The sequence below is a fragment of the Schistocerca cancellata genome, chromosome 11 (genome assembly GCF_023864275.1).
Source record: "Schistocerca cancellata isolate TAMUIC-IGC-003103 chromosome 11, iqSchCanc2.1, whole genome shotgun sequence".
Classification (NCBI taxonomy): Eukaryota; Metazoa; Arthropoda; class Insecta; order Orthoptera; family Acrididae; genus Schistocerca; species Schistocerca cancellata.
Window position 1 is genome coordinate 81,327,831 of NC_064636.1, and position 24,761 is coordinate 81,352,591.

General features: G+C 43.8%; 1 protein-coding gene across 1 annotated transcript in view; it reads left to right on the forward strand.

Moving 5' to 3' along the window:
* Positions 1-24,761, forward strand: part of LOC126108232 (serine hydroxymethyltransferase, mitochondrial-like) — a 205,713-nt gene that overhangs the window by 63,440 nt on the left and 117,512 nt on the right. Inside the window, exon 4 of the mRNA XM_049913463.1 lies at positions 2,386-2,586. Within this exon, the coding sequence (XP_049769420.1) occupies positions 2,386-2,586 (201 nt within the window). The remainder of the gene's footprint in view (positions 1-2,385; positions 2,587-24,761) is intronic.

The following is a 24,761-nucleotide window of genomic DNA, read 5'->3' on the forward strand; positions in this document are numbered from 1 at the left end:
CTCACCCTCCCTGTAGTCCGGATTTAGCTCCATGTGACTTTTTTCTATTCCCTAACATGAAGAAAGGCCTTCGTGGGAGTCATCAATTGTCAGAAGCAGTGGTGAAAGCTGCGGAGGTGATTTTAAAGGACCTCTCAAAAAATGGTTTCCAGCATTTATTCTTAGACTGGCAGAAACGCTGGGACAAGTGCATCGCATTTATGGGAGACTACTTTGAGAAGGACCATCAAAATTATGAGGATGAGTAAAGGTATGTTGTCAAAAAAAAATTATGATCATTCTTTATTGAACAGCCCTTGTAATTTCATTGTTGCTTTTTATGCAGTTTTTGGCCTCAGGGTAATTAAAAACTGATTTTTTCAATCAATACGATATGACTTTGCCATGGGTGATGAACATACGTAACTGTGCCACACGGTTGAATGACAAACTTGGTGGTCATGCATATTGCACATTATGATTGGTTTAATGTGCAACCCACACTGTAGCTGTCGTATTGTAATTCATCTGTCATTTGTAGCCAAATTTGTTTTATCATCAGTTTTCTGCTATATTAGCAAGTCCTTTGCCCCTCTCTATATTCTGCGATCCATTGCTTCCTTCTTATGGCTGCTGTATGTTATACCATCCATCATGTCATCCAGTATCTGAAATATCTTCCTTCCTCACTTCCTTTTCCCTTCTACATAACCTTCTAAAACTGTTTTTATCAGTCCGTCACTCTTTTTGTTAATATATACCCAATCCAATTTCTTTTTCTTCTTTTTATTACATCTAGTAACTGTCTTTTCTCTCCCACTCTTCTCAGTACCTCCTCATATTTTACTCTGTCCATCCTCCACCATGTCCACATCTCAAAAGCCTCCATCCTTTCTGTCTTTCTTCCTCAAAGTCCTTGTTTCAGTGCCATACAAAAGAACACTCAATACAAAACATTTTATGAGTCTTTCCCTCAGTTCTCTGTCCAGACTGATTGCAGAAAATTCTCCTTTTCTTACAAGTTGTGATAACTTGTTTAAGTTATGTTACTTAAATGACCATTTAGTTGGAAAAATTTTCGTAAAAGTTTTTTGTTTCCCTGACATTTTCCCTTTCTTCAACCATATTCCACTCAAATTAGACATCATTCTCAGCAGTGGTTCTTTTTTTACAGTCTCTTGAAACCGGAACTTTATTTATGTATGTGTAGACTTGTAGGACTTTCTATATATTTTATCAGTTGTGTAGTTATGGTATTCAACTCTGTTGCTTTCTTCAGAGTGGCTGTGTATGAAGGCAGCATTGTATTTGCTGAAACACTGTGAGTAAACAACATCCAAACAAAATTGAACTATTCAGTGGCAGTATGAGGACCTGCACCGACAGACGAATCTGTGGAGGTGAAGTTTCACATGAAGCAAAGAAGGGAGAGGTGTCAGGTGACCTTTCTGATTGTAAAATATCAGTATTAGAGTTAATACAGGACAGCAATTTTCCTTGAAAACCTGGAAAAATGGAAATAGAACTTACTGCAAAAGTCAGGGAATTGTGATAGAGTAAAGGGATAGTCTAACTACTTGTCACTGAAAACAAATGTTCTAAGTCAATGTTACGGAGTTACAAAATGAAAGGTGAAGAAGTGCTTAGAACTTTTGTAATACCTGACAATATCTCCCGCACGCTAGCCCACCTCTGGAATCTAGATTGTTCGTGTTTTGTCAGGCTCCCTGTCTGCTTTTCCACTGCACAATTGCAAGTGTGATGTATAACGTGCTGATGATAATTTGCACATAGCTGTGAATGTGTCATTTGATCAAAATAACATTAGAATTTTTTTATTTTATGCAAAATATAAATTGGATCTTGAAACTTGCATGTTTCAAGGGTCAGCATTCAGTAATACACACTTTAGTTCTTATTTACTAATTTCAGTTCAAAGTAATACTTTGTCGACTTACTCGCAGTGTCCCATTCCCAGTTTCCAGGGGCAGCAAGAGCTTATAATTTTCACAATTATTGATAAAACTGTAAATCCTACCTGAGCTTGGAAACTAAAAATATTTCATTTTTGACCATGAAAACAATGAAAACAAAACCTGTTCTCACATACAATTAAAATAAGTTAAGTGAAATTTGCAATTTTAACATGGGAAAACCTGGGATTCTCAGGAAAATGTTTTGCTGAAACGAACGCACCACCCTGTAATATCGGTTGAACTGATTCAGAATTGCTGTTCATTAAACGTAAGTTACTTTTGTGTGGAACCTTCTTGCACAACACTCAGACACAGTCCTTGTGTTGAGTGTGGAACATCATATCCAGCATGCAGCATGTGAAACCTGTCGCTTCGTCGCACAGCTCCGGTGCGATATAGCCAATAATATTACCGTGTGAATTACCTGCAGGTATTACGGAGGAGCAGAAGTCATCGACATGATAGAGTCGCTGGTCCAGAAGCGCGCACTGGAGGCCTTCAGACTGGACCCCGCGAAGTGGGGAGTGAACGTTCAACCCCTCTCGGGTTCGCCCGCAAACTTCGCCGTCTACACGGGGCTGCTGCGCCCACACGACCGCATCATGGGGCAGGACTTACCCCACGGCGGACAGTGAGTGCACCTCTTCCTGCTCCTTGTCTCACTGCTGTTAACACTTTCAGCACTGAACCATAATGATGAACCAGCACCGAAAAAAAAGTTTTTACGCTACTGCAACTCAGAAGATTTCTAATGTATGAGGCATGTTCAGAAAATAAGTGTTCTGTGTGACTGCAATGGGCTGTGGTTTTTTGTTTTCTGCAGGTTGGCAACACTGAATGGTCTACATCTACATGGTTACTTTGCAATTCACGCTTAAGTGCCTGGCAGAGGGTGCATCGAACCATTTTCGTACTGCTTCTCTACCGTTCCACTCTCGAATGGCGCGTGGGAAAAAAGAACACCTAAATCTTTCCGTTCGAGCTCTGATTTCTCTTATTTTATTATGATGATGATTTCTCTCTACATAGGTGGATGTCAACAAAATATTTACGCGTTCAGAAGAGAAAGTTGGTGATTGACATTTCGTAAATAGATCTTTCCGCAAAGAAAACCGCCTTTGTTTCAGTGACTGCCACCCCAACTCGCGTATCATATCAGTGACACTCTCGCCCCTATTGCGCGATAACAGGAAATGAGCTGCCCTTCTTTGCATTTTTCGATGTCCTCCGTCAATCGTACCTGGTAAGGATCCTGTACCGCACAGCAATATTCCAGCAGAGGATGGACAAGTGTAATGTAGGCTGTCTCTTTAGTGGGTTTGTCGCATCTTCTAAGTGTTCTGCCAACAAAGCGCAGTCTTTGTTTCGCCTTCCCCACAATATTATCTATGTGGTCTTTCCAATTTAAGTTGCTAGTAATTGTAATTCCTAGCTATTTAGTTTAATTGACAGCCCTTAGATTTGTGCGATTTATCGTATACCTGAAATTTATCGGATTTCTGTTAGTATCCGTGTGGATGACCTCGCACTTTTCTTTGTTTAGTGCTAATTGCCACTTTTGGCATCGTACAGAAATTCTCTCTAGATCATTTTGTAATTGGTATTGATCGTCTGATGATTTTACTAGACAGTAAATTACAGTGTCATCTGCAAACAATCTAAGGGGGCTGCTCAGATTATCACCTAGATCGTTTATGTAAATCAGGAACAGCAGAGGGCCTATGACACTACCTTGCAGAATGCCAGATATCACTTCTGTTCTACTGGATGATTTACCATCTGTCACTACGAATTGTGACCTCTCTGAGAGGAACTCACGAATCCAGTCACACAACTGAAATGATACTCCATATGCACGGAATTTGATTAATAGTCGCTTGTGAGGAACGGTGTCAAAAGCCTTCTGGAAATCTAGGAATATGGAATCGATCTGAGATCCCTTGTTGACAACACTCATTACTTCACTGGAATAAAGAGCTAGCTGTGTTGCACAAAAATGATATTTTCTGTTGGTTATTTATCAATAAGTCATTTTCTTCAAGGTGATTCATAATGTTCGAATACAGTATATGCTCCAAAATCCTACTGCAAATTGAGGTCAGTGATATGGGTCTGCAATTCAAAGGGTTACTCCTATTTCCTTTCTTGAATATTGGTGTGACCTGTGCTACTTTCCAGTCTTTAGGAACAGACCTTTCCTCAAGTGAGCAGTTGTATATGATTGCCAAGAAAGGCGCTATTGTGTCTGCATACTCTGAGAGGAACTGGATTGGTATACAATCTGGACCGGAAGACTTCCCTTTATTAAGTGATTTGAGTTGTTTCGCAACACCTAAGATATCTACTTTTATGTCACTCATGCTAACAGCTGTTCAGGTTTCGAATTCTGGAGTGAGCATCTCAGTAAACTCACATTTGTCCAGTTGCGCGAAAGATATCGGCAAGAAATCCTGCCAAATCCAAGCCGTGTGCTATGATTTGTTTGCTACTTACAGAAAAAATAACACCACCCATAACTTTTTGCGAATTAAAGCAGATCACGGCAAAGATGTCATGAACAGAAAATGTGTGTTTAAGTGGTGTAGGGAGTTTAGTGGTGGCAGAACAAATGTTCATGTTGAGCAGAAGAGTGAAGCACTTTCCATTTTGACAGACGAGTTGGTGCAAAAAATTGAGGAAACTGTTCATGAAAACAGCCGATTGACAGTGGATGAAAGTTCTACAATATTCCCACAACTCTCCAGCTCTCTGTTGTATGAGACACTCGTAGAAATGCTGGGATACCATCAACTGTCACAGGATGTATCCCAAAACAGCTGACAGAGCAGGACAAGAAAAGTTGGGTCATTAGCACCTGCGAGTTTCTTGAGCCACTCGAATTAGAAGCTGAGGATGTTCTAGGCTCTGCCACGACTGGAGATGAAACGTGGTGGCTCATTACACACCTGAAACAAACAACCGGCCATCATACTGGTGTCACACAAATTTCCCATTTACTAAAAATTTTCAAAACAACAATTTAGGGCAAAAAATCATGGCATCTGTGTTTTTGGGACTGAAAAGGCACAATTTTGTTCATTTTGGTCAAATTTGTGCGTCATTGGGAGACTGCCAATGCACAGTGACTTAGTGAGACTCTAAAGAGATTGAAAAGGAGCATTCAAAATGAAAGGAGGAGAATGATAAGGGGAGTGTGCTCATTGCATGACAATGCAATCTTCACACAGACTTAGCCACTGAGGCTCTCTTGAACTCATTTGGTTGGCATGTTTTGAACCACCTGCTGTATTCCCCTGACTTGGGAACTTTAGGTTATCATCTTTTCACCTTGCTGAAGGCACACACGAGGGGAATTACATTTTCAACAGACAAACAGGTGCAGAAAAAGGTTCTGAAGTCTGGAGGAGCAGGTGAGAGAGTTCTTCGAGGAGGGCATTAAAAAGCTTATACCACCGCTCATGACAGGCATTGAGTAGTATGATGATTATATAGAAAAAAACAGTCGACAAGTGTACCAACAACACCCCTTAATTTTTTTTTGAAATACACTTTTTCTAAAAAATATTAAAATCCAGTACATTTACTTTCTGAAAGTGCCTCGTACTAAGGAGGTCACCAGAAAGTAAAGAACTGTAAGCCCATCTTCATACAAGATGGTTGCAGGAGCTCAACTGTTTTGATATAAAATGTCAAATCAAAACACCTTCAGCAGTTTAAATTTTATTTTAGTTGTGGAACCAGTTCTAATGCTATGTTACAGTATCTTATTTGGAAAGTAAAGAATGTTTTGACATGACCGAATAAAAACAAAAGATATCAAGACAGAACTTTATTCACAAAGTCACATTACCTTATTCTGTGTCTCAATATATTGCTGTCAAAGAACTTATTGCAACGTGGGGCTAATTTTTCAGTTCCCGTGTCTGGCGGTAGAGGAGTGCGACAAGTCTTTGGTGGTAGAGTACAAGACTTGAGCCACAATCTCAGTGCTTGTTTGAGATGTGCTTAAGGCTGGTATTACTCTATCAAATTTCTTTGTCAAAGATGTGATCAAATATTCCGTCAAATATATTTGACAAACATCTATGACGTAGTGCTAGAAGGGGTATTACACTGTCATCATATTTTTCGTCAAAGTTCAAGATGGCTGACAACAACAACTTGTTATTAACCGCAGCAGTTGCATGTACCACAATTGCACTGTGTGCACATGTGGAAGAGAAGTGGGGGAAAAAAAGGAAACATACCTGGGTGAAGCCGTGGGTTTTACGACGACACGATAAAAGCATTCTACAAAACTTGTTACGTGAGCTTATAGTGGAGGATGTCAAGTCGTACATCAATTACTTAATAATGGATGAGTATACATTTCTGTATGTGTTCAGTGAAGTGTATCCTCATATCACAAAGCAAAATATTCACTTAAGAACTGCAGAAGACAGGCTCACTGTAACACTCCCATTCCTGGCTACAGGAGAGGGTTAGGTTAGGTTAGGTTAGGTCAGATCAGATCAGATCAGATCAGGTTTCCAATCTTCTTAATATACACTCCTGGAAATGGAAAAAAGAACACATTGACACCGGTGTGTCAGACCCACCATACTTGCTCCGGACACTGCGAGAGGGCTGTACAAGCAATGATCACACGCACGGCACAGCGGACACACCAGGAACCGCGGTGTTGGCCGTCGAATGGCGCTAGCTGCGCAGCATTTGTGCACCGCCGCCGTCAGTGTCAGCCAGTTTGCCGTGGCATACGGAGCTCCATCGCAGTCTTTAACACTGGTAGCATGCCGCGACAGCATGGACGTGAACCGTGTGTGCAGTTGACGGACTTTGAGCAAGGGCGTATAGTGGGCATGCGGGAGGCCGGGTGGACGTACCGCCGAATTGCTCAACACGTGGGGCGTGAGGTCTCCACAGTACATCGATGTTGTCGCCAGTGGTCGGCGGAAGGTGCACGTACCCGTCGACCTGGCACCAGACCGCAGCAACGCACGGATGCACGCCAAGACCGTAGGATCCTACGCAGTGCCGTAGGGGACCGCACCGCCACTTCCCAGCAAATTAGGGACACTGTTGCTCCTGGGGTATCGGCGAGGACCATTTGCAACCGTCTCCATGAAGCTGGGCTACGGTCCCGCACACCGTTAGGCCGTCTTCCGCTCACGCCCCAACATCGTGCAGCCCGCCTCCAGTGGTGTCGCGACAGGCGTGAATGGAGGGACGAATGGAGACGTGTCGTCTTCAGCGATGAGAGTCGCTTCTGCCTTGGTGCCAATGATGGTCGTATGCGTGTTTGGCGCCGTGCAGGTGAGCGCCACAATCAGGACTGCATACGACCGAGGCACACAGGGCCAACACCCGGCATCATGGTGTGGGGAGCGATCTCCTACACTGGCCGTACACCACTGGTGATCGTCGAGGGGACACTGAATAGTGCACGGTACATCCAAACCGTCATCGAACCCATCGTTCTACCATTCCTAGACCGGCAAGGGAACTTGCTGTTCCAACAGGACAATGCACGTCCGCATGTATCCCGTGCCACCCAACGTGCTCTAGAAGGTGTAAGTCAACTACCCTGGCCAGCAAGATCTCCGGATCTGTCCCCCATTGAGCATGTTTGGGACTGGATGAAGCGTCGTCTCACGCGGTCTGCACGTCCAGCACGAACGCTGGTCCAACTGAGGCGCCAGGTGGAAATGGCATGGCAAGCCGTTCCACAGGACTACATCCAGCATCTCTACGATCGTCTCCATGGGAGAATAGCAGCCTGCATTGCTGCGAAAGGTGGATATACACTGTACTAGTGCCGACATTGTGCATGCTCTGTTGCCTGTGTCTATGTGCCTGTGGTTCTGTCAGTGTGATCATGTGATGTATCTGACCCCAGGAATGTGTCAATAAAGTTTCCCCTTCCTGGGACAATGAATTCACGGTGTTCTTATTTCAATTTCCAGGAGTGTATTTTTGTAATTAACGTGCCTCACATTGTAAAGTGCCTCATCAGCTTCAGACATCTCTATTAATTTTGTAGTTGTCAGCACACACCAATTGTATTTACCGGCAATGTTTATAAAAACACTACAGACGACAGAATGCTGCAGCGATGCTAGCGCTCCATGTGGTAACATGTCACATTGCAGTGAACAGAAGACAAGCGACTTCTTTGATCATATCTACAGCGAGGCCCTAGATTTGATCAAATATTGGATGACATTTGACAAAGTTCCCTATTACACCATCAAATATCTTTGACAAAGATACTGGACAAAGATATTTGACAAAGAAATTTGATAGTGTAATACCGGCCTTACACCCAAAAATTCATTTAGTTTTGGAAATAAGTGAAAATGTCTTGGTGTCAAGTCAGAGCTGTAAGGAGAGTAAGAGCTGTAAGGAGGATGTCCAAAAATTTCCCACTTAAGACGTCGGAGTTCTTGCTGTGTTCGTGCTTGTGCACAGGGCCACACAATGTCGTGAATCACATACGCTTTGCTGTGACAATATTTCACATTTCTCATTTTGAGCAGTGCACCAAATTCATTGAAGAGTTTCACAGTAGCCACTGAATTGATGGTTTCTCTACTTAGCAATAACTCCACGCTGATCATATGAATGACACTTCCCATTTGGCAGAATTTTTTAGACATGCCGCCATTTCGAAAGGGTACAGAATGAAGAAGTGTGACTGCTAGGCAGCAAAACTTGGTTCACACTGTGATAGGTGAGGAACTAACTGGCACACTTGTGACTGCGGTTGTGCAGGATTAGTGCCAGGCGCGGTGCTCAATGTTCTTTACTTTCTGAATGACCCTCACATTAATGACAACATTATTGAAAATGTACTCTTTTTAGTTTAGAGTTGTATGTAATACTTTGTTCTTGTATTGCACTCATGCTCATAAATTAAGGATAATTGCAAAATGTCATGCCACACAACGTGGCACTACATAAAACTGGCACTAATAGCATAGGCACATAGGGGACACATACGACACACATCTGCAAATCTACGGTATTGGTGATAAGTTGAGAAAACTGTCCCAAAACACATGTGCCACAAAACCCCACTGTTTCCAGCGCATGTACCCCGACATCAATAGGGGATATGATCACCATACACACGTACACATGTCACTCAATGGGTTGGCATTGGATCAGGTACTCGAGCAGCTGCTAGGGTATAGTCTCCCAATCTTGCACCAATGCCTGCTGAAGCTCCTGAAGTGTCGTAGGGGATTGGAGATGTGCAGCAATACGTCGACCGAGTGCATCCCAGACGTGCTCGATGGAGTTTAGGTCTGGAGAACAGGCAGGCCACTCCATTCGCCTCATATCTTCTGTTTCAAGGTACTCCTCCACGGTGGCAGCTCGGTGGGGCCGTGCGTTATCTTCCATCAGGAGGAAGGTGGGACCCACTGATCCCTGAAAAGGCGGACATACTGGTGCAAAATGGTGTCCTGATACACCTGACCTGTTACAGTTCCTCTGTCAAAGACATGCAGTGCACCAATCATAATCCCACCCCACACCATCAAACCATGACCTCCATACAGGTCCCTTTCGAGGACATTAAGGGATTGGTATTTGGTTCCTGGTTCATGCCAGTTGAAAACCCAGTGAGAATCACTGTTCAGACTATACCTGGACTCGTCCGTGAACATAACCTGGGACCACTGTTCCAGTGACCATGTACTGTGTTCTTGACACAAGGCTTTATGGGCTCTCCTATGACCAGGGGTCAGTGGAATGCATCTTGCAGGTCTGCGGGTGAATAAACCGTGTCTGTTCAGTCGTCGGTAGACTGTGTGTCTGGAGACAACTGTTCCAGTGGCTGCGGTAAGGTCCCGAGTGAGGCTACCTGCAGTACTCCGTGGCCGTCTGTGGGCACTGATGGTGAGATATCGGTCATCTTGTGGTGTTGTACACTGTGGACGTCCCGTACTGTAGCACCTGGACACATTTCCTGTCTGCTGGAATCGTTGCCACAATCTTGACATCACACTTTGTGGCACACGGAGGGCCCGTGCTACGACCTGCTGTTTTTGACCAGCGTCCAGTCGCCCTAGTATTCTACACCTCATAATGTCATCAGTATGTGTTCTTTGAGTCATTTTCAACCCACAGTCACCGTTATCACGTGTGGAAACGTCTGCACATTTACTTGCTGCGCCGTACTCTGACGTGCACCAACACACCTCTACGTATGTGGAGTGCTGCCAGGACCATCATGCGATGACCGCATACCCCGAAGTGATTTAAACCCACAAACTGCCCACCAGAGCGTTGTTTCACCATGTATCATCATTATCCTTAATTTATGAGCATGAGTGTAGTATTTACATTCCTTAATTGAGATACTGATAACCTTGTTTTTGAAAGAAGGAAAATTTGATGAAAAGTACGCTGACTTAGCAAATATTATGCACAGAAGGTTATGGTGTTGGATGCGCGCCACACATGCTATGTGCCAGCTGCAGTTGTATAGGAGACCTTCTGGGAAGTGACTGAGTAGTCGTGCAAGTGATTTGTGTAACATGTGACATCATCGTGAGTTGATGCCATTCAAACAGAGTACGGTGGTCGATGGCTGACGGGTGAGAATTAGTAGTGCAGGAATTTGGTTTGACATGTTCGACCATGTGCAGCATGTATTGTGAATGGTCAAATGAGGGTGTCACAGTCCACTACTGATAAACTACCAGCTGTCCAGCAACCCTTGATGACCATGACCGGTGACATCTGAGACTTATTGTCAGTATTGGTGATAGGCCAACAGTGCAACAAATCTGAGTTCAATTCAACACAGGATGTGCTAGACACGTCTTCCAGTGGCCAGTCCATAGGAACATGGATTCCACGGGGTATGGGAGCCGACATTGCATACAGTTGCCACTGTTAACCCGGCGTCATTGATCACGACGGCTTGCATTTGTCACCAGTCATCAGGGATGGGCACTGGAGCGATGGCATAACTTGATACGGTTGGATGAATCACAATTTCAGCTGCACCGTGCCGATGGGACACACTGTATGTGGCACAGAGCACACAAATCAGTGGATCCCACCTGTCGAGAAGGTGTGGTCCGAGATAGTGGTGTCTTTGTTATGATCTTTGCTTAGTGCTGTGATGAAATTCCTCAACCTGGTACCATTTCTAGCAAGTCTCTTCACTCCACTCAAGGTTTTCCCATCCTCTGCAGCATCTCTCTCAATTGTCCTTTGCCACATCTCTTTTGGACGACCACGTTTTCTAACTCCTCGAGGGTTCCAACCCGGTGCCATCCTTTCAATAGCTCCATCTGGTTTCCTCAATGTACGCCCAATTCAGTTCCATTTTCTTTCTTTGATTTGTAACTTGATTGGTTACTGATTTGTCTCCCTCCAAAGATCTTCATTTGTCATTATATCTGGCCATCTCACATTTAAAATACACTGGAGACAGCGGTTGGTAAAAACTTGGAGCTGGTTTTTGATGTGGTTAGTCACCTTCCGAGTTTCACAACCATACAACAGAACAGCCTTCACATTGCTATTGAAAAGCTGGAGTTTGGTCTTCTTTGAGATGTTTCTATTTCTCCAGACAGGGTACGGTTGTACAAATGCACCATTTGCTTTGCAGATGTGACTATGGACGTCGTCCTCAGTGCCTCCTGTAGTTGTGACTATACAGGGCTATTACAAGTGATTGAAGCGATTTCATAAATTCACTGTAGCTCCATTCATTGACATATGGTCACGACACACTACACATACATAGAAAAACTCATAAAGTTTTGTTCGGCTGAAGCCGCACTTCAGGTTTCTGCTGCCAGAGCGCTCGAGAACACAGTGAGACAAAATGGCGACAGGAGCCGAGAAAGCGTATGTCGCGCTTGAAATGCACTCACAACAGTCAGTCATAACAGTGCAACGACACTTCAGGATGAAGTTCAACAAAGATCCACTAACTGCTAACTCCATTCGGCGATGGTATGCACAGTTTATAGCTTCTGGATGCCTCTGTAAGGGGAAATCGACGGGTCGGCCTGCAGTGAGCGAAGAAACGGTTGAACGCGCGCGGGCAAGTTTCACGCGTAGCCCGCGGAAGTTGACGAATAAAGCAAGCAGGGAGCTAAACATACCACAGCCGATGGTTTGGAAAATCTTACGGAAAAGGCTAAAGCAGAAGCCTTACCGTTTACAATTGCTACAAGCCCTGACACCCGATGACAAAGTCAAACGCTTTGAATTTTCGGCGCGGTTGCAACAGCTCGTGGAAGAGGATGCGTTCAGTGCGAAACTTGTTTTCAGTGATGAAGCAACATTTTTTCTTAATGGTGAAGTGGGCGGTAGAGAATCGCATTCGTGCAGCAAATTCGCAATTCACCAAAAGGTAACGTGTTTTGTGCAATCTCACAGTTTAAAGTTTATGGCCCCTTTTTCTTCTGCGAAAAAAACGTTGCAGGACACGTGTATCTGGACATGCTGGAAAATTGGCTCGTGCCACAACTGGATACCGACAGCGCCGACTTCATCTTTCAACAGGATGGTGCTCCACCGCACTTGCATTATGATGTTCGGCATTTCTTAAACAGGAGATTGGAAAACCGATGGATCGGTCATGGTGGAGATCATGATCAGCAATTCGTGTCATGGCGTCCACGCTCTCCCGACTTAACCCCATGCAATTTCTTTCTGTCGGGTTATGTGAAAGATTCAGTGTTTAAATCTCCTCTACCAAGAAATGTGCCAGAACTGCGAGCTCGCATCAACGATGCTTTCGAACTCATTGATGGGGACATGCTGCACCGAGTGTGGGAGGAACTTGATTATCGGCTTGATGTCTGCCGAATCACTAAAGGGACACATATCGAACATTTGTGAATGCCTAAAAAAACTTTTTGAGTTTTTTTATGTGTGTGCAAAGCATTGTGAAAATATCTCAAATAATAAAGTTATTGTAGAGCTGTGAAATCGCTTCAATCATTTGTAGTATCCCTGTACTTCCGAGATAGAGGAAAGATAGGACCTGTTCTACGTCCTCTCCATTAATGGCCAGCCTATTTGTGATGGTCGAATTTTGGGTTTTGTGAACATTTATCTTGAGGCCTGCAACTTCCACCGCTCTCTGCAACCTGGCCAATTTCTCTTCGATGTCTCGATATCATTGTGCCATTAAGCAAATGTCATCTGCAAATCTAGATCTTTGAGCCTATCCGGCATCCCTCATCGTACACCTCTCTTCCGTTCCCCCATCACTCTCTTCATCACATCGTCCAACACGAAAAGAAATAGTGTTGGCGAAAGAGTACACCCTTGTCGTACTCCCTAATTAACTTTGAAAGGCTCTGTTAGTTCTCCATTAGGTAGTGCTACAGACCTATATCATTGACGTCGGTTTGCAGTAGGGTTTTGGAGCATATACTGTATTCAAACATTATGAATTACCTCGAAGGGAACGATCTATTGATACGCAATCAGCATGGTTTCAGAAAACATCATTCTTGTGCAACACAGCTAGCTCTTTATTCGCACGAAGTAAAGGCCGCTATCGACGGGGGATCTCAAGTTCATTCCATATTCCTAGATTTCCGGAAAGCTTTTGACACCGTTCCTCACAAGCGACTTCTAATCAAGCTGCGGGCCTATGGGGTATCATCTCAGTTGTGCGACTGGATTTGTGATTTCCTGTCAGGAAAGTCGCAGTACGTAGTAATAGACGGCAAATCGTCGAGTAAAACTGAAGTGATATCAGGTGTTCCCCAGGGAAGCGTCCTGGGACCTCTGCTGTTCCTGATCTATATAAATGACCTGGGTGACAATCTGAGCAGTTCTGTTAGGTTGTTCGCAGATGATGCTGTAATTTACCGTCTAGTAAGGTCATCCGAAGACCAGCATCAGTTGCAAAGCGATTTAGAAAAGATTGCTGTATGGTGTGGCAGGTGGCAGTTGACGCTAAATAACGAAAAAGGTGATCCACATGAGTTCCAAAAGAAATCCATTGGAATTTGATTACTCGATAAATAGTATAATTCTCAAGGCTGTCAATTCAACTAAGTACCTGGGTGTTACAACTTCAGTTGGAAAGACCACATAGATAATATTGTGGGGAAGGCAAGCCAAAGGTTGCATTTCATTGGCAGGACACTTAGAAGATGCAACAAGTCCACTAAAGAGACAGCTTACACTACACTCGTTCGTCCTCTGTTAGAATATTGCTGCGCGGTGTGGGATCCTTACCAGGTGGGATTGACGGAGGACATCGAAAGGGTGCAAAAAAGGGCAGCTCGTTTTGTATTATCACGTAATAGGGGAGAGAGTGTGGCAGATATGATACGTGAATTGGGATGGAAGTCATTACAGCAAAGACGTTTTTCATCGCGGCGAGATCTATTTATGAAATTTCAGTCACCAAATTTCTCTTCCGAATGCGAAAATATTTTTTTGAGCCCAACCTACATAGGTAGGAATGATCATCAAAATAAAATAAGAGAAATCAGAGCTCAAACAGAAAGGTTTCGGTGTTCGTTTTTCCTGCGTGCTGTTCAGGAGTGGAATGGTAGAGAGATAGTATGATTGTGGTTCGACGAACCCTCTGCCAAGCACTTAAATGTGAATTGCAGAGTAGTGATGTATATGTAGATGTAGTGCTTGGCATTCATAGTCTTCATACATTTCCTTAATAATTCTGAGAGTATTGATTGTTATGATCTGGGATGGATTTTCCTGCTACAGAATGCCCCCCCTTCCCCCTAGTTGTTCTGCAAGGGACTTTGAATAGTCTGCGGCATGTCGAGTTTGAGGACCACCTCCACCCATTTTTGGTCCTCCGACATCCTGATGGTTCTGCAGTGTTTCAAGATGAGAATGCATTACCGCATCACTCCCATGCTGCCCAGGAATGGTTCCAGGAATGTGCAGGGGAAGTTGTAAGACTTAGATGGCCAGCCCGGATTGAACCTCATCAAGCATAACTGGAAGGTCATGGGAAGCAGGCTCATTTTTGTGAATCCTGCACACATGAACAGACCAGAAGTGGCTGGTGCCCTACAAACAGTTTGGTGTCATCTGCTTCCAGAGGAATACCAGGAACTTGTAGACTCACTTCCATGGGATCTCACTGCAGTCCACAGGCCCAGAGGAGGCCCCAAGCAATATTAAGTGCCTATCTCATGACATTTGCTAAGTCCATGTATGCGCCCTTAATTTCCAGGTAAGCAACTTGATTCTTTTGCAGCAAATACACTGGTAAACTGAAACATTACACTCACTACCCACAGTGAGATTGAATACCGTTTGGCAGTGTTGCAGGCATGTGGTGTGGTAAGGAAAACATCTAAGTGGATCAGATGATTGGGAAATCATTCTAGCAATGATACGGGCCACAAATAGGGAAATCCAGTGTAGTGACTGTGGTGACAAAGGACAGATTGGCACCTTGAAAATGGCAAAGCTGGCACATTACTGAAGAATGCTGCTGCTGCGAGCACCTGGGGAAAGTTGTTGAAGGACAGTGAAACCACAATAAAGTGTATCTGATGGCTCAACACAAAAGTTTTGTCTCAAGTACAGATAGTGTTGAGGATCAGTGGACAAAGTTCAAAACCATCGTACAATATGCGTTAGATGAGTATGTGGCAAGCAAGATCGTAAGAGGTGGAAAAGAGCCACCGTGGTACGACAACCGAATTAGAAAACTGCTGTGGAAGCAAAGGGAACTTCACAGAAAACATAAACATAGCCAAAGCCTTGCAGACAAACAAAAATTACGCAAATCGAAATGTAGTGTGAGGAGGGCTATGTGAGAGGCGTTCAATGAATTCGAAAGTAAAGTTCTGTGTACTGACTTGGCAGAAAATCCTAAGAAATTTTGGTCTTATGTCAAAGCAGTAGGTGGATCAAAACAAAATGTCCAGACACTCTGTGACCAAAATGGTACTGAAACAGAGCATGACAGACTAAAGACCGAAATGCTAAATGTCTTTTTCCAAAGCTGTTTCACAGAGGAAGACTGCACTGTAGTTCCTTTTCTAGATTGTCGCACAGATGACAAAATGGTAGATATCGAAATAGACGACAGAGGGATAGAGAAACAATTAAAATAGCTCAAAAGAGGAAAGGCCGCTGGACCTGATGGGATACCAGTTCGATTTTACACAGAGTACGCGAAGGAACTTGCCCCCTTCTTACAGCGGTGTACCGTAGGTCTCTAGAAGAGCGTAGTGTTCCAAGGGATTGGAAAAGGGCACAGGTCATATCTGTTTTCAAGAAGGGACGTCGAACAGATGTGCAGAACTATAGACCTATATCTCTAACGTCAATCAGTTGTAGAATTTTGGAACACGTATTGTGTTCGAGTATAATGACTTTTCTGGAGACTAGAAATCTATTCTGTAGGAATCAGCATGGGTTTCGAAAAAGACGGTCATGTGAAACCCAGCTCGCGCTATTCGTCCACGAGACTCAGAGGGCCATAGACACGGGGTCACAGGTAGATGCCGTGTTTCTTGACTTCCGCAAGGCGTTCGATACAGTTCCCCACAGTCGTTTAATGAACAAAGTAAGAGCATATGGACTATCAGACCAATTGTGTGATTGGATTGAGGAGTTCCTAGATAACAGGACGCAGCATGTCATTCTCAATGGAGAGAAGTCCTCCGAAGTAAGAGTCATTTCAGGTGTGCCGCAGGGGAGTGTCATAGGACCGTTGCTATTCACAATATACATAAATGACCTGGTGGATGACATCGGAAGTTCACTGAGGCTTTTTGCAGATGATGCAGTGGTGTATTGAGAGGTTGTAACAATGGAAAATTTTACTGGAATGCAGGAGGATCTGCAGCGAATTGACGCATGGTGCAGGGAATGGCAATTGAATCTCAATGTAGACAAGTGTAATGTGCTGCGAATACATAGAAATATAGATCCCTTATCATTTAGCTACAAAATAGCAGTTGAGCAACTGGAAGCAGTTAATTCCATAAATTATATGGGAGTAGGCATTAGGAGTGATTTAAAATTGAATGATCATATAAATTTGATCGTCGGTAAAGCAGATGCCAGACTGATATTCATTGGAAGAATCCTAAGGAAATGCAATCCGAAAACAAAGGAAGTAGGTTACAGTACGCTTGTTTGCCCACTGCTTGAATACTGCTCAGCAGTGTGGGATCCGTACCAGATAGGGTTGATAGAAGAGATAGAGGAGATCCAACAGTAGAGGTACTCAAGGTACCCTCCACCACACACCGTCAGGTGGCTTGCGGAGTATGGATGTAGATGTAGATGTAGATGTAGAAGTGACAGGATGTCGGACGTTCACACCACATGAGACAATGTCTGCTATGTAAGGCAGGATAGGTGGATTTGATGATGGAGTATGATGCTGGTGTGGGCACAACTGTTTCACGGCACACCGTTCATGTGTAACATATCACATCTGTAAAGTCCATGTTAAACCGTATGATGGAAGTAGTGCTCCTGCAAGAAGGGGGCAGCCATGCAGTTTTGTCAAGAATTCCGACTGATTTGGTAATTATGTCATGCAGTTGCATCTTTGCCTCTGAGACATACCACACCCCGTAGATAAGCATGCATGTTGTTGTTGTTGTTCTGAGTGTTGTGGTCTTCAGTCCTGAGACTGGTTTGATGCAGCTCTCCATGCTACTCTATCCCGTGCAAGCTTCTTCATCTCCCAGTACCTACTGCAGCCTACATCCTTCTGAATCTGCTTAGTGTATTCATCTCTTGGTCTCTCTCTACGATTTTTACCCTCCACATTGCCCTCCAATACTAAATTGGTGATCCTTTGATGCCTCAGAATGTGTTCTGTCAACCAATCCCTTCTTCTAGTAAGGTTGAATCACGAATTTCTTTCCTCCTCATTTCTAGTCAGTATCTCTGCATAAGGAACAAGATCTACCCATGTAATCATCAGCATTCTTCTGTAGCACTACATTTCAAAGGCTTCTATTATCTTCTTGTATAAACTGTTTATCCTCCATGTTTAACTTCCATACATGGCTGCGCTCCATACAAATACTTTCAGAAAGTACTTCCTGATGCTTAAATCTATATTCAGTGTTAACAAATTTCTCTTCTTCAGAAACTCTTTTCTGGCCATTGCCAGTCTACATTTTATATCCTCTCTACTTCATCCATCATCAGTTATTTTGCTGTCCAGATAGCAAATCTCATCTATTATGTCTACAACTTTGTTTCCACCGTTTTGCAGTAGACGGCAGTAGCGGCAAGTGCGGTTCGGGTGGTTGGTCGTAGGTTTAATACAATAAACTTAGGCATCTGTAAATATAATGCCATAAAAATATTAGTCGATTTGTCATTGCATCATAAGGCCATTCTCGATTAAGTACGTCAACTTACGTACCCATTTTTCGTCAGTTGCGGGAAATTTTAATTTTCTGCTTTAACATGAAGAAATCTGTGGCTGTGGCTCTTAAAATGCTGGGTAAGACCGGTGGTGAGGGAACTATTAGTGGAAGAACATCCAGAGAATGTTTTCAATGCCTTAAGAATGGTGATTTTGATGTCAAAGACCAGCATGGCGGTGGGAGACAGAATGTTTTCATAGCTATTGAAACAGATGAAGACAGTCCCAGGACATCATTATCCCAAGCTATTGATGCATTTGAGCCCAGCACTGAAACACAAACAGTCACAATACAGCAATATAGACACGCAAAGGTAATTTTGCAGCCGGTCAGTGCTCTACCTCATGTTGCAAAACCCATCAAAATATACATGGAAACGTTGAAATGACAAGTCCTATCGCTTCCCCTGTATTCTCCATATGTTTCTCTCTCTGACTACCACCTTTTTCGATCAGTGGCATATGGTCTGGCTGATCAGCATTTCCGATCATATGAACAAGTGCAAAATTGAATCGCTTCATGGATCCCCACAAAAGATGCCCAGTTCTTCCACCTCGGTATGCGTATGCTATCCAAAAGATGGGAGAATGTAGTGGCCAGAAATGGGCAATACTGTAATGATAATTTTTTTGTAAGTTTTTCACAATAAAGCCCTGAGAAAATACGGCGGAAGCAAAGTTGTAGACCTAGTAATACATTAAGTGTCTCATTTCCTAATCTCCTTCCCTCAGCAGTACCTGATTTAATTCAACTACATTCCATTATCCTTGTATTGTTTTGTTGATGCTCATCTTATATCCTCCTTTCAAGATACTGCCCATGCTATTCAGCTGCTGTTCGTAATCCTTCGCTGTCTCTGACAGAATTACATTGTCATCGGCAAACCTCAATATTTTCACTGCTTCTTGCTGGACTTTAATTCCTACTCCAGATTTTTCTTTGGTTTCCTTTGATGCTTGCTCAATATACAGATTGAATAACATTGGGGATAGGCTACAACCCTGTCTCACTACCTTGTCAACCACTGTCTTCCTTTCATGCCCCTTGACTCTCATAACTGTCAACATGTTTCTGTACAAGTTGTAAGTAGCCTTTTGCTCCCTGCTATCTTCACAATTTTGAAGAGAATGTTCCAGTGAACATTGTAAGAAGCTTCTGCTATGTCTACAAATGCTTTAAACATAGGTTTGCCTTTCCTTAACCTGTCTTCTGAAAGAAATTCTAGGGTCAGTGTTGTTTTGCGAGTTCCTGCATTTCGCTAGAATCTAAACTGATCTTCCCCAAGGCTGGCTTACGCCAGTTCTTCCATTCTTATGTACAGAATTTGTGTTAGTATTTTGCAACCATGACTTACTAAACCGATAATTTAATAGTGTTCTCAGCACCAGCTTTCTTTGAAAACGGAATTATTATGTTCTCCATTGAAGTCAGAGGGTATTTTGCCTGTCTCGTACATCTTGCACACCAGGTGGAAGAGCGTTATCATGGGCTACATTATAAAAAAAAGAATAAGTTCCTTTGGAGAGTCTTTGTCAAAGCTTGTTAAGGAGTAGGCATTGAGTTGTCCACAATTTCGTTAACATGTGATGTAGCTGTTGAAGTGAAATTGTAGCCAATTTTATATGGGGGAGTTTTCAGTTTTTTTTTTTTTTTTTGTATCTTGTTGAATGTAGATAAGCAAGAATTTTATCTCCAGCATGGGCCATACTGCACCAGAGATGAAGTCCAAGGGAAGGAGAAAGAAGACCCAGAGAGGAGAACTGTACTGCAAATAGACATGTTACGAGGTGCATTCAAGTTCTAAGGCCTCCGATTTTTTTTATCCAAACTGGAAAGAGATAGAGACATGTGCATTGTTTTAAAATGAGGCCGCGTTCATTGTCAATACGTCCCAGAGATGGCAGCACTGTATGGCAGATGGAATTTTACCGCCAGCGGCGAGAATGAGAACTGTTTTAAATACTTAAAATGGTGATGTTTTCCTTACTGGAACAGCGTGCAATCATTCGTTTTCTGAATTTGCGTGGTGTGAAACCTATTGAAATTCATCGACAGTTGAAGGAGACGTGTGGTGATGGAGTTATGGATGTGTCAAAAGTGCGTTCGTGGGTACGACAGTTTAATGAAGGCAGAACATCGTGTGACAACAAATCGAAACAACCTCGGGCTCTCACAAGCCGGTCTGACGACATGATCGAGAAAGTGGAGATAATTGTTTTGGGGGATCACCGAATGACTGTCGAACAGATCGCCTCCAGAGTTGGCATTTCTGTGGGTTCTGTGCATACAACCCTGCACGACGACCTGAAAATGCGAAAAGTGTCATCCAGGTGGGTGCCACGAATGCTGACGGACGACAACACAGCTGCCCGTGTGGCATGCTGCCGAGCAATGTTGACACGCAACGACAGCACGAATGGGACTTTCTTTTCGTCAGTTGTGACAATGGATGAGAAGTGGATGCCATTTTTCAATCCAGAAACAAAGCGCCAGTCAGCTCAATGGAAGCACACAGATTCACTGCCATCAAAAAAATTTCGGTTAACCGCCAGTGCTGAAAAAACAATGGTGTCCACGTTCTGGGACAGCGAGGGCGTAATCCTTACCCATTGCATTCCAAAGGGCACTACGGTAACAGGTGCATCCTACAAAAATCTTTTGAAGAACAAATTCCTTCTTGCACTGCAACAAAAACGTCTGGGAAGGGCTGCACCCGCACATCGAGCTAACGTTACGCAACAGTTTCTTCGTGATAACAACTTTGAAGTGATTCCTCGTCCTCCCTACTCACCTGACCTGGCTCCTAGTGACTTTTGGCTTTTTCCAACAATGAAAGACACTCTCCGTGGCCGCACATTCACCAGCCGTGCTGCTATTGCCTCAGCGATTTTCCAGTGGTCAAAACACACTCCTAAAGAAGCCTTTGTCGCTGCCATGGAATCATGGCGTCAGCGTTGTGAAAAATGTGTACGTCTGCAGGGCGATTACGTCGAGAAGTAACGCCAGTTTCATCGATTTTGGGTGAGTAGTTAATTAGAAAAAAATCGGAGGCCTTAGAATTTGAATGCACCTCGTAGTAATTGCAAATCTGTACATCACAGCATTGTAATTACTGCAAAAAGTTCCTCATCTGAACATTCATCAAACACAACAAGGAACATCCCACACAGCATATGACCCTATGTGTTCCTATACTGGTGCACCTCAGTTATTATTTCATTGGAATGGGATCATTGAATTGGATCAAAGTTTAAGGGAAACATGTCGCGCAGTTGACTGATTTCTCATCACAGTAGGTCAACGGTCGTCTCCGGATACCTCATGTCCAGGCGAATGGCTGCTCAGAACACATACTGTGCCACAGATACAGACAGGTGGGGTCAGCATTATGCTTTGGGGGGTTTATTCATCTGGGCTACCCTGCGACCTGCTATATTAATCGAACCCACTGTGACAGCTGTGGGCTATGTCATGGGTGCCAATTGTACTGGCGGAAAAACTGTAGCACACCATTTTGGAGGTTTCCAATTGTTGTTACGACAGTGCATACGGAGTAAATGAAATGAGTAAATTTACAGATCAATAGCTCTAGTGGTTTTGACATATCAAGTGTGGACCCGTGCTGAAATACACATGTTAGTTATGTAGTGTAGTCTCGGAGGTTGGCAATGCAGGCGCTGACCTTGGCATCCCCTCGCTCTTACAGACGGTGAATACTGCCCTGGGATACATTATAACTCACCTGCTCGACCTGCTCATGTAGTTCTGTAAGAGTTGTCTATTGACGAGTAGCACGAGTCACATTTTGTTCCTTCACATCCCACACGTGCTCGACTGGAGACAAGTCTAAAGATCGTGCTGGCCAGGTGAGTTGGTGCACGTCTTGCAGAGCGCGTCAAGTTTGACGGGCAATCACGGGTGAGTATTATCTCTTGGAACAACACATCACCTTCCTATCGCAAGAACGTCAAAAGAATGGGTCTAACAGCATTCTGCATGTACCGAGCACTGGTTACCCTCCCAGAAACACCTGAGGTTAATGAGAGTTGTAGCTTATCGCACCCCGTAAGGCCTGGGATGGGGCCATTGTGTCTTGGACAAATGCATTCTACAAGACAGCAGTGACCAAGTCTACGTCGTCCGTGCAAATGATCGTCACATGTGATATTCTGAGTGATCCTGTGATGGCACCAGTCGAGCTGTGCATGTCAATGCTGTTTTTCAGTGGAAGAAGGCCTTGAGTTGTGTCTGCCCCTAGTCCCACTGCTAATAACTCATTCGCAACAGTTTGTGTTGACACGTCTCGGCTCACAAGCCCTCTATCCCGATAGCTGAGTGGTCAGCGTGACGGACTGTCAATCCTAAGGGCCTGGGTTTGATTCCCGGCTGGGTCGGAGATTTTCTCCGCTCAGGCACTGGGTGTTGCGTTGTCCTAATCATCATCATTTCATCCCCATTGACGCGCAAGTCCCTGAAGTGGCATCAAATTGAAAGACTTGCTCCAGGCGAGAGGTCTACCCGACGGGAGCCTCTCGTCACATGCCATCATTATCATCATCATCATCATCATCATCATCATCATCATCATCATCAGCCCTCTATCTGTGTTGTGGTAGCTATACTATCTGCCACTGCTGCCCTTACAGTGCAACAATCCTGTCAAATGTCTGTGCTACGTGGACATCCAGAACCTTGTATATGGGTGTGAGAATGTTCATGTGACCACTGATACCAGCATATTTGGACATCTGAAGTAGCACATCCAACTTGAGTAGCAGTTCTCCAAAAGGACAATTCTGCTGCTCAAAAGGCCACAATTTGACCCATTTCAAGCTCTCATTTGCCTGTAGGAAGCACAAGTGCATCTCTGCATGGTTACCTGCTTGCTTAACATGTTTGCACCACACTGAGCCTTCTGGCTGTTAGAAATTCTTATTAAACGATACACACAGATAATGCTCTGGTAGCCAATGCCACCATGCTATCTGTTGGCAGGCGACATTGAAACTGTGGCATATGCTCACAGCAAATCACAATCAACATCTTTTTTCTGGCAGGGTATTATCAGTTGTCTTTAATTGTAATGAATCAATTGCCTTAATTACAGAGATACGGGATTTACTTAAAAAATACAGAAACAGACATTTTATAATTGCCCCACTCTCTTTTCTTCTGCTTCTTCTTCATCTTCTTCTTCTTCATCATCATCTTCTTCTCCCCCCCCCCATCCCACTCCCTCCACCCTCCCAAGAAAGGTATTGTGTATTGTTTACTTTTCACTAATCATATGCTACTAAATGTTTCATACATTGTAAAGATTTTCTTTCTGAGCACACTGTAAACCCGTGTAAGAATGATTTTGTACCATGGCCTGCTAAAGACACATTTACACTGAGTACGAAACATGTTCTGTAACATTGTTCATGGCTAGTACTGAAATACTGATGTTAACAACTTGTTTCCAATGTCTTGGCAACACTGAACCAGTGTTCCAAAGCTGAGTCGGTACAGATTGAAGTAACGTTTCCAGATTGAAATTTTCACTCTGCAGCGGAGTATGCGCTGATATGAAACCTTTGCCTTCCGTGGGTAAATGCTCTACCAACTGAGCTACCCAAGCACGAGTAGGAGACGAAGTACTGGTGGAAGTAAAGCTGTGAGGAGGGGGCGGGAGTCGTGCTTGGGTAGCTCAGTTGGTAGAGCACTTGCCCGCGCAAGGCAAAGGTCCCGAATTCGAGTCTCAGTCCAGCACACAATTTTATTCTGCCAGGTAGTTTCTGAAGTAATATTGTTACTGCACTGCATTTAGATGCCATTACACAGTGCTATTGTTTGCCTTTGCTCCATTTGTAGTGTTGCAATTTGTCTTTGTGTGTTTCTTCACGAAATGGAATGGAGAAGAAGTAAAATTTATAAATTTGTCACACTCTGTGAAGCAGAGGAAGGCCTCTGGGATGTTGATGTCATGGCTATAAAATATTAAAAAGAAGCACGTCTCCTTTAAAAAAAGTGTTGCTTCACACCATCAGCAGTGATGTACACTCATGCTCATAAATTAAGGATAATTGCAGAATGTGGTGCCACACAATGTGGCACTACACAAAACTGGCGTCAATAGCATAGGCACATAGGGAACACACATGACACAGATCTGTAAGTCCATGGATTGGTGATAAGTTGAGAAAACCGTCCTGAAGCACATGTGCTACAAAAGGCCAATGTTTCCTGCGCATGTACCCCGACATCAGTATGGGATATGATCACTATGCACACGTACACAGGCTGCACAACGGGTTGGCATACTCTGGATCAGGTGGTTGATCAGCTGCTGGGGTATAGCCTCCCATTCTTACACCAGTGCCTGTCGGAGCTCATGAAATGTTGTACGGGTTTGAAGATGTGTAGCGATACGTTGACCGAGACCATC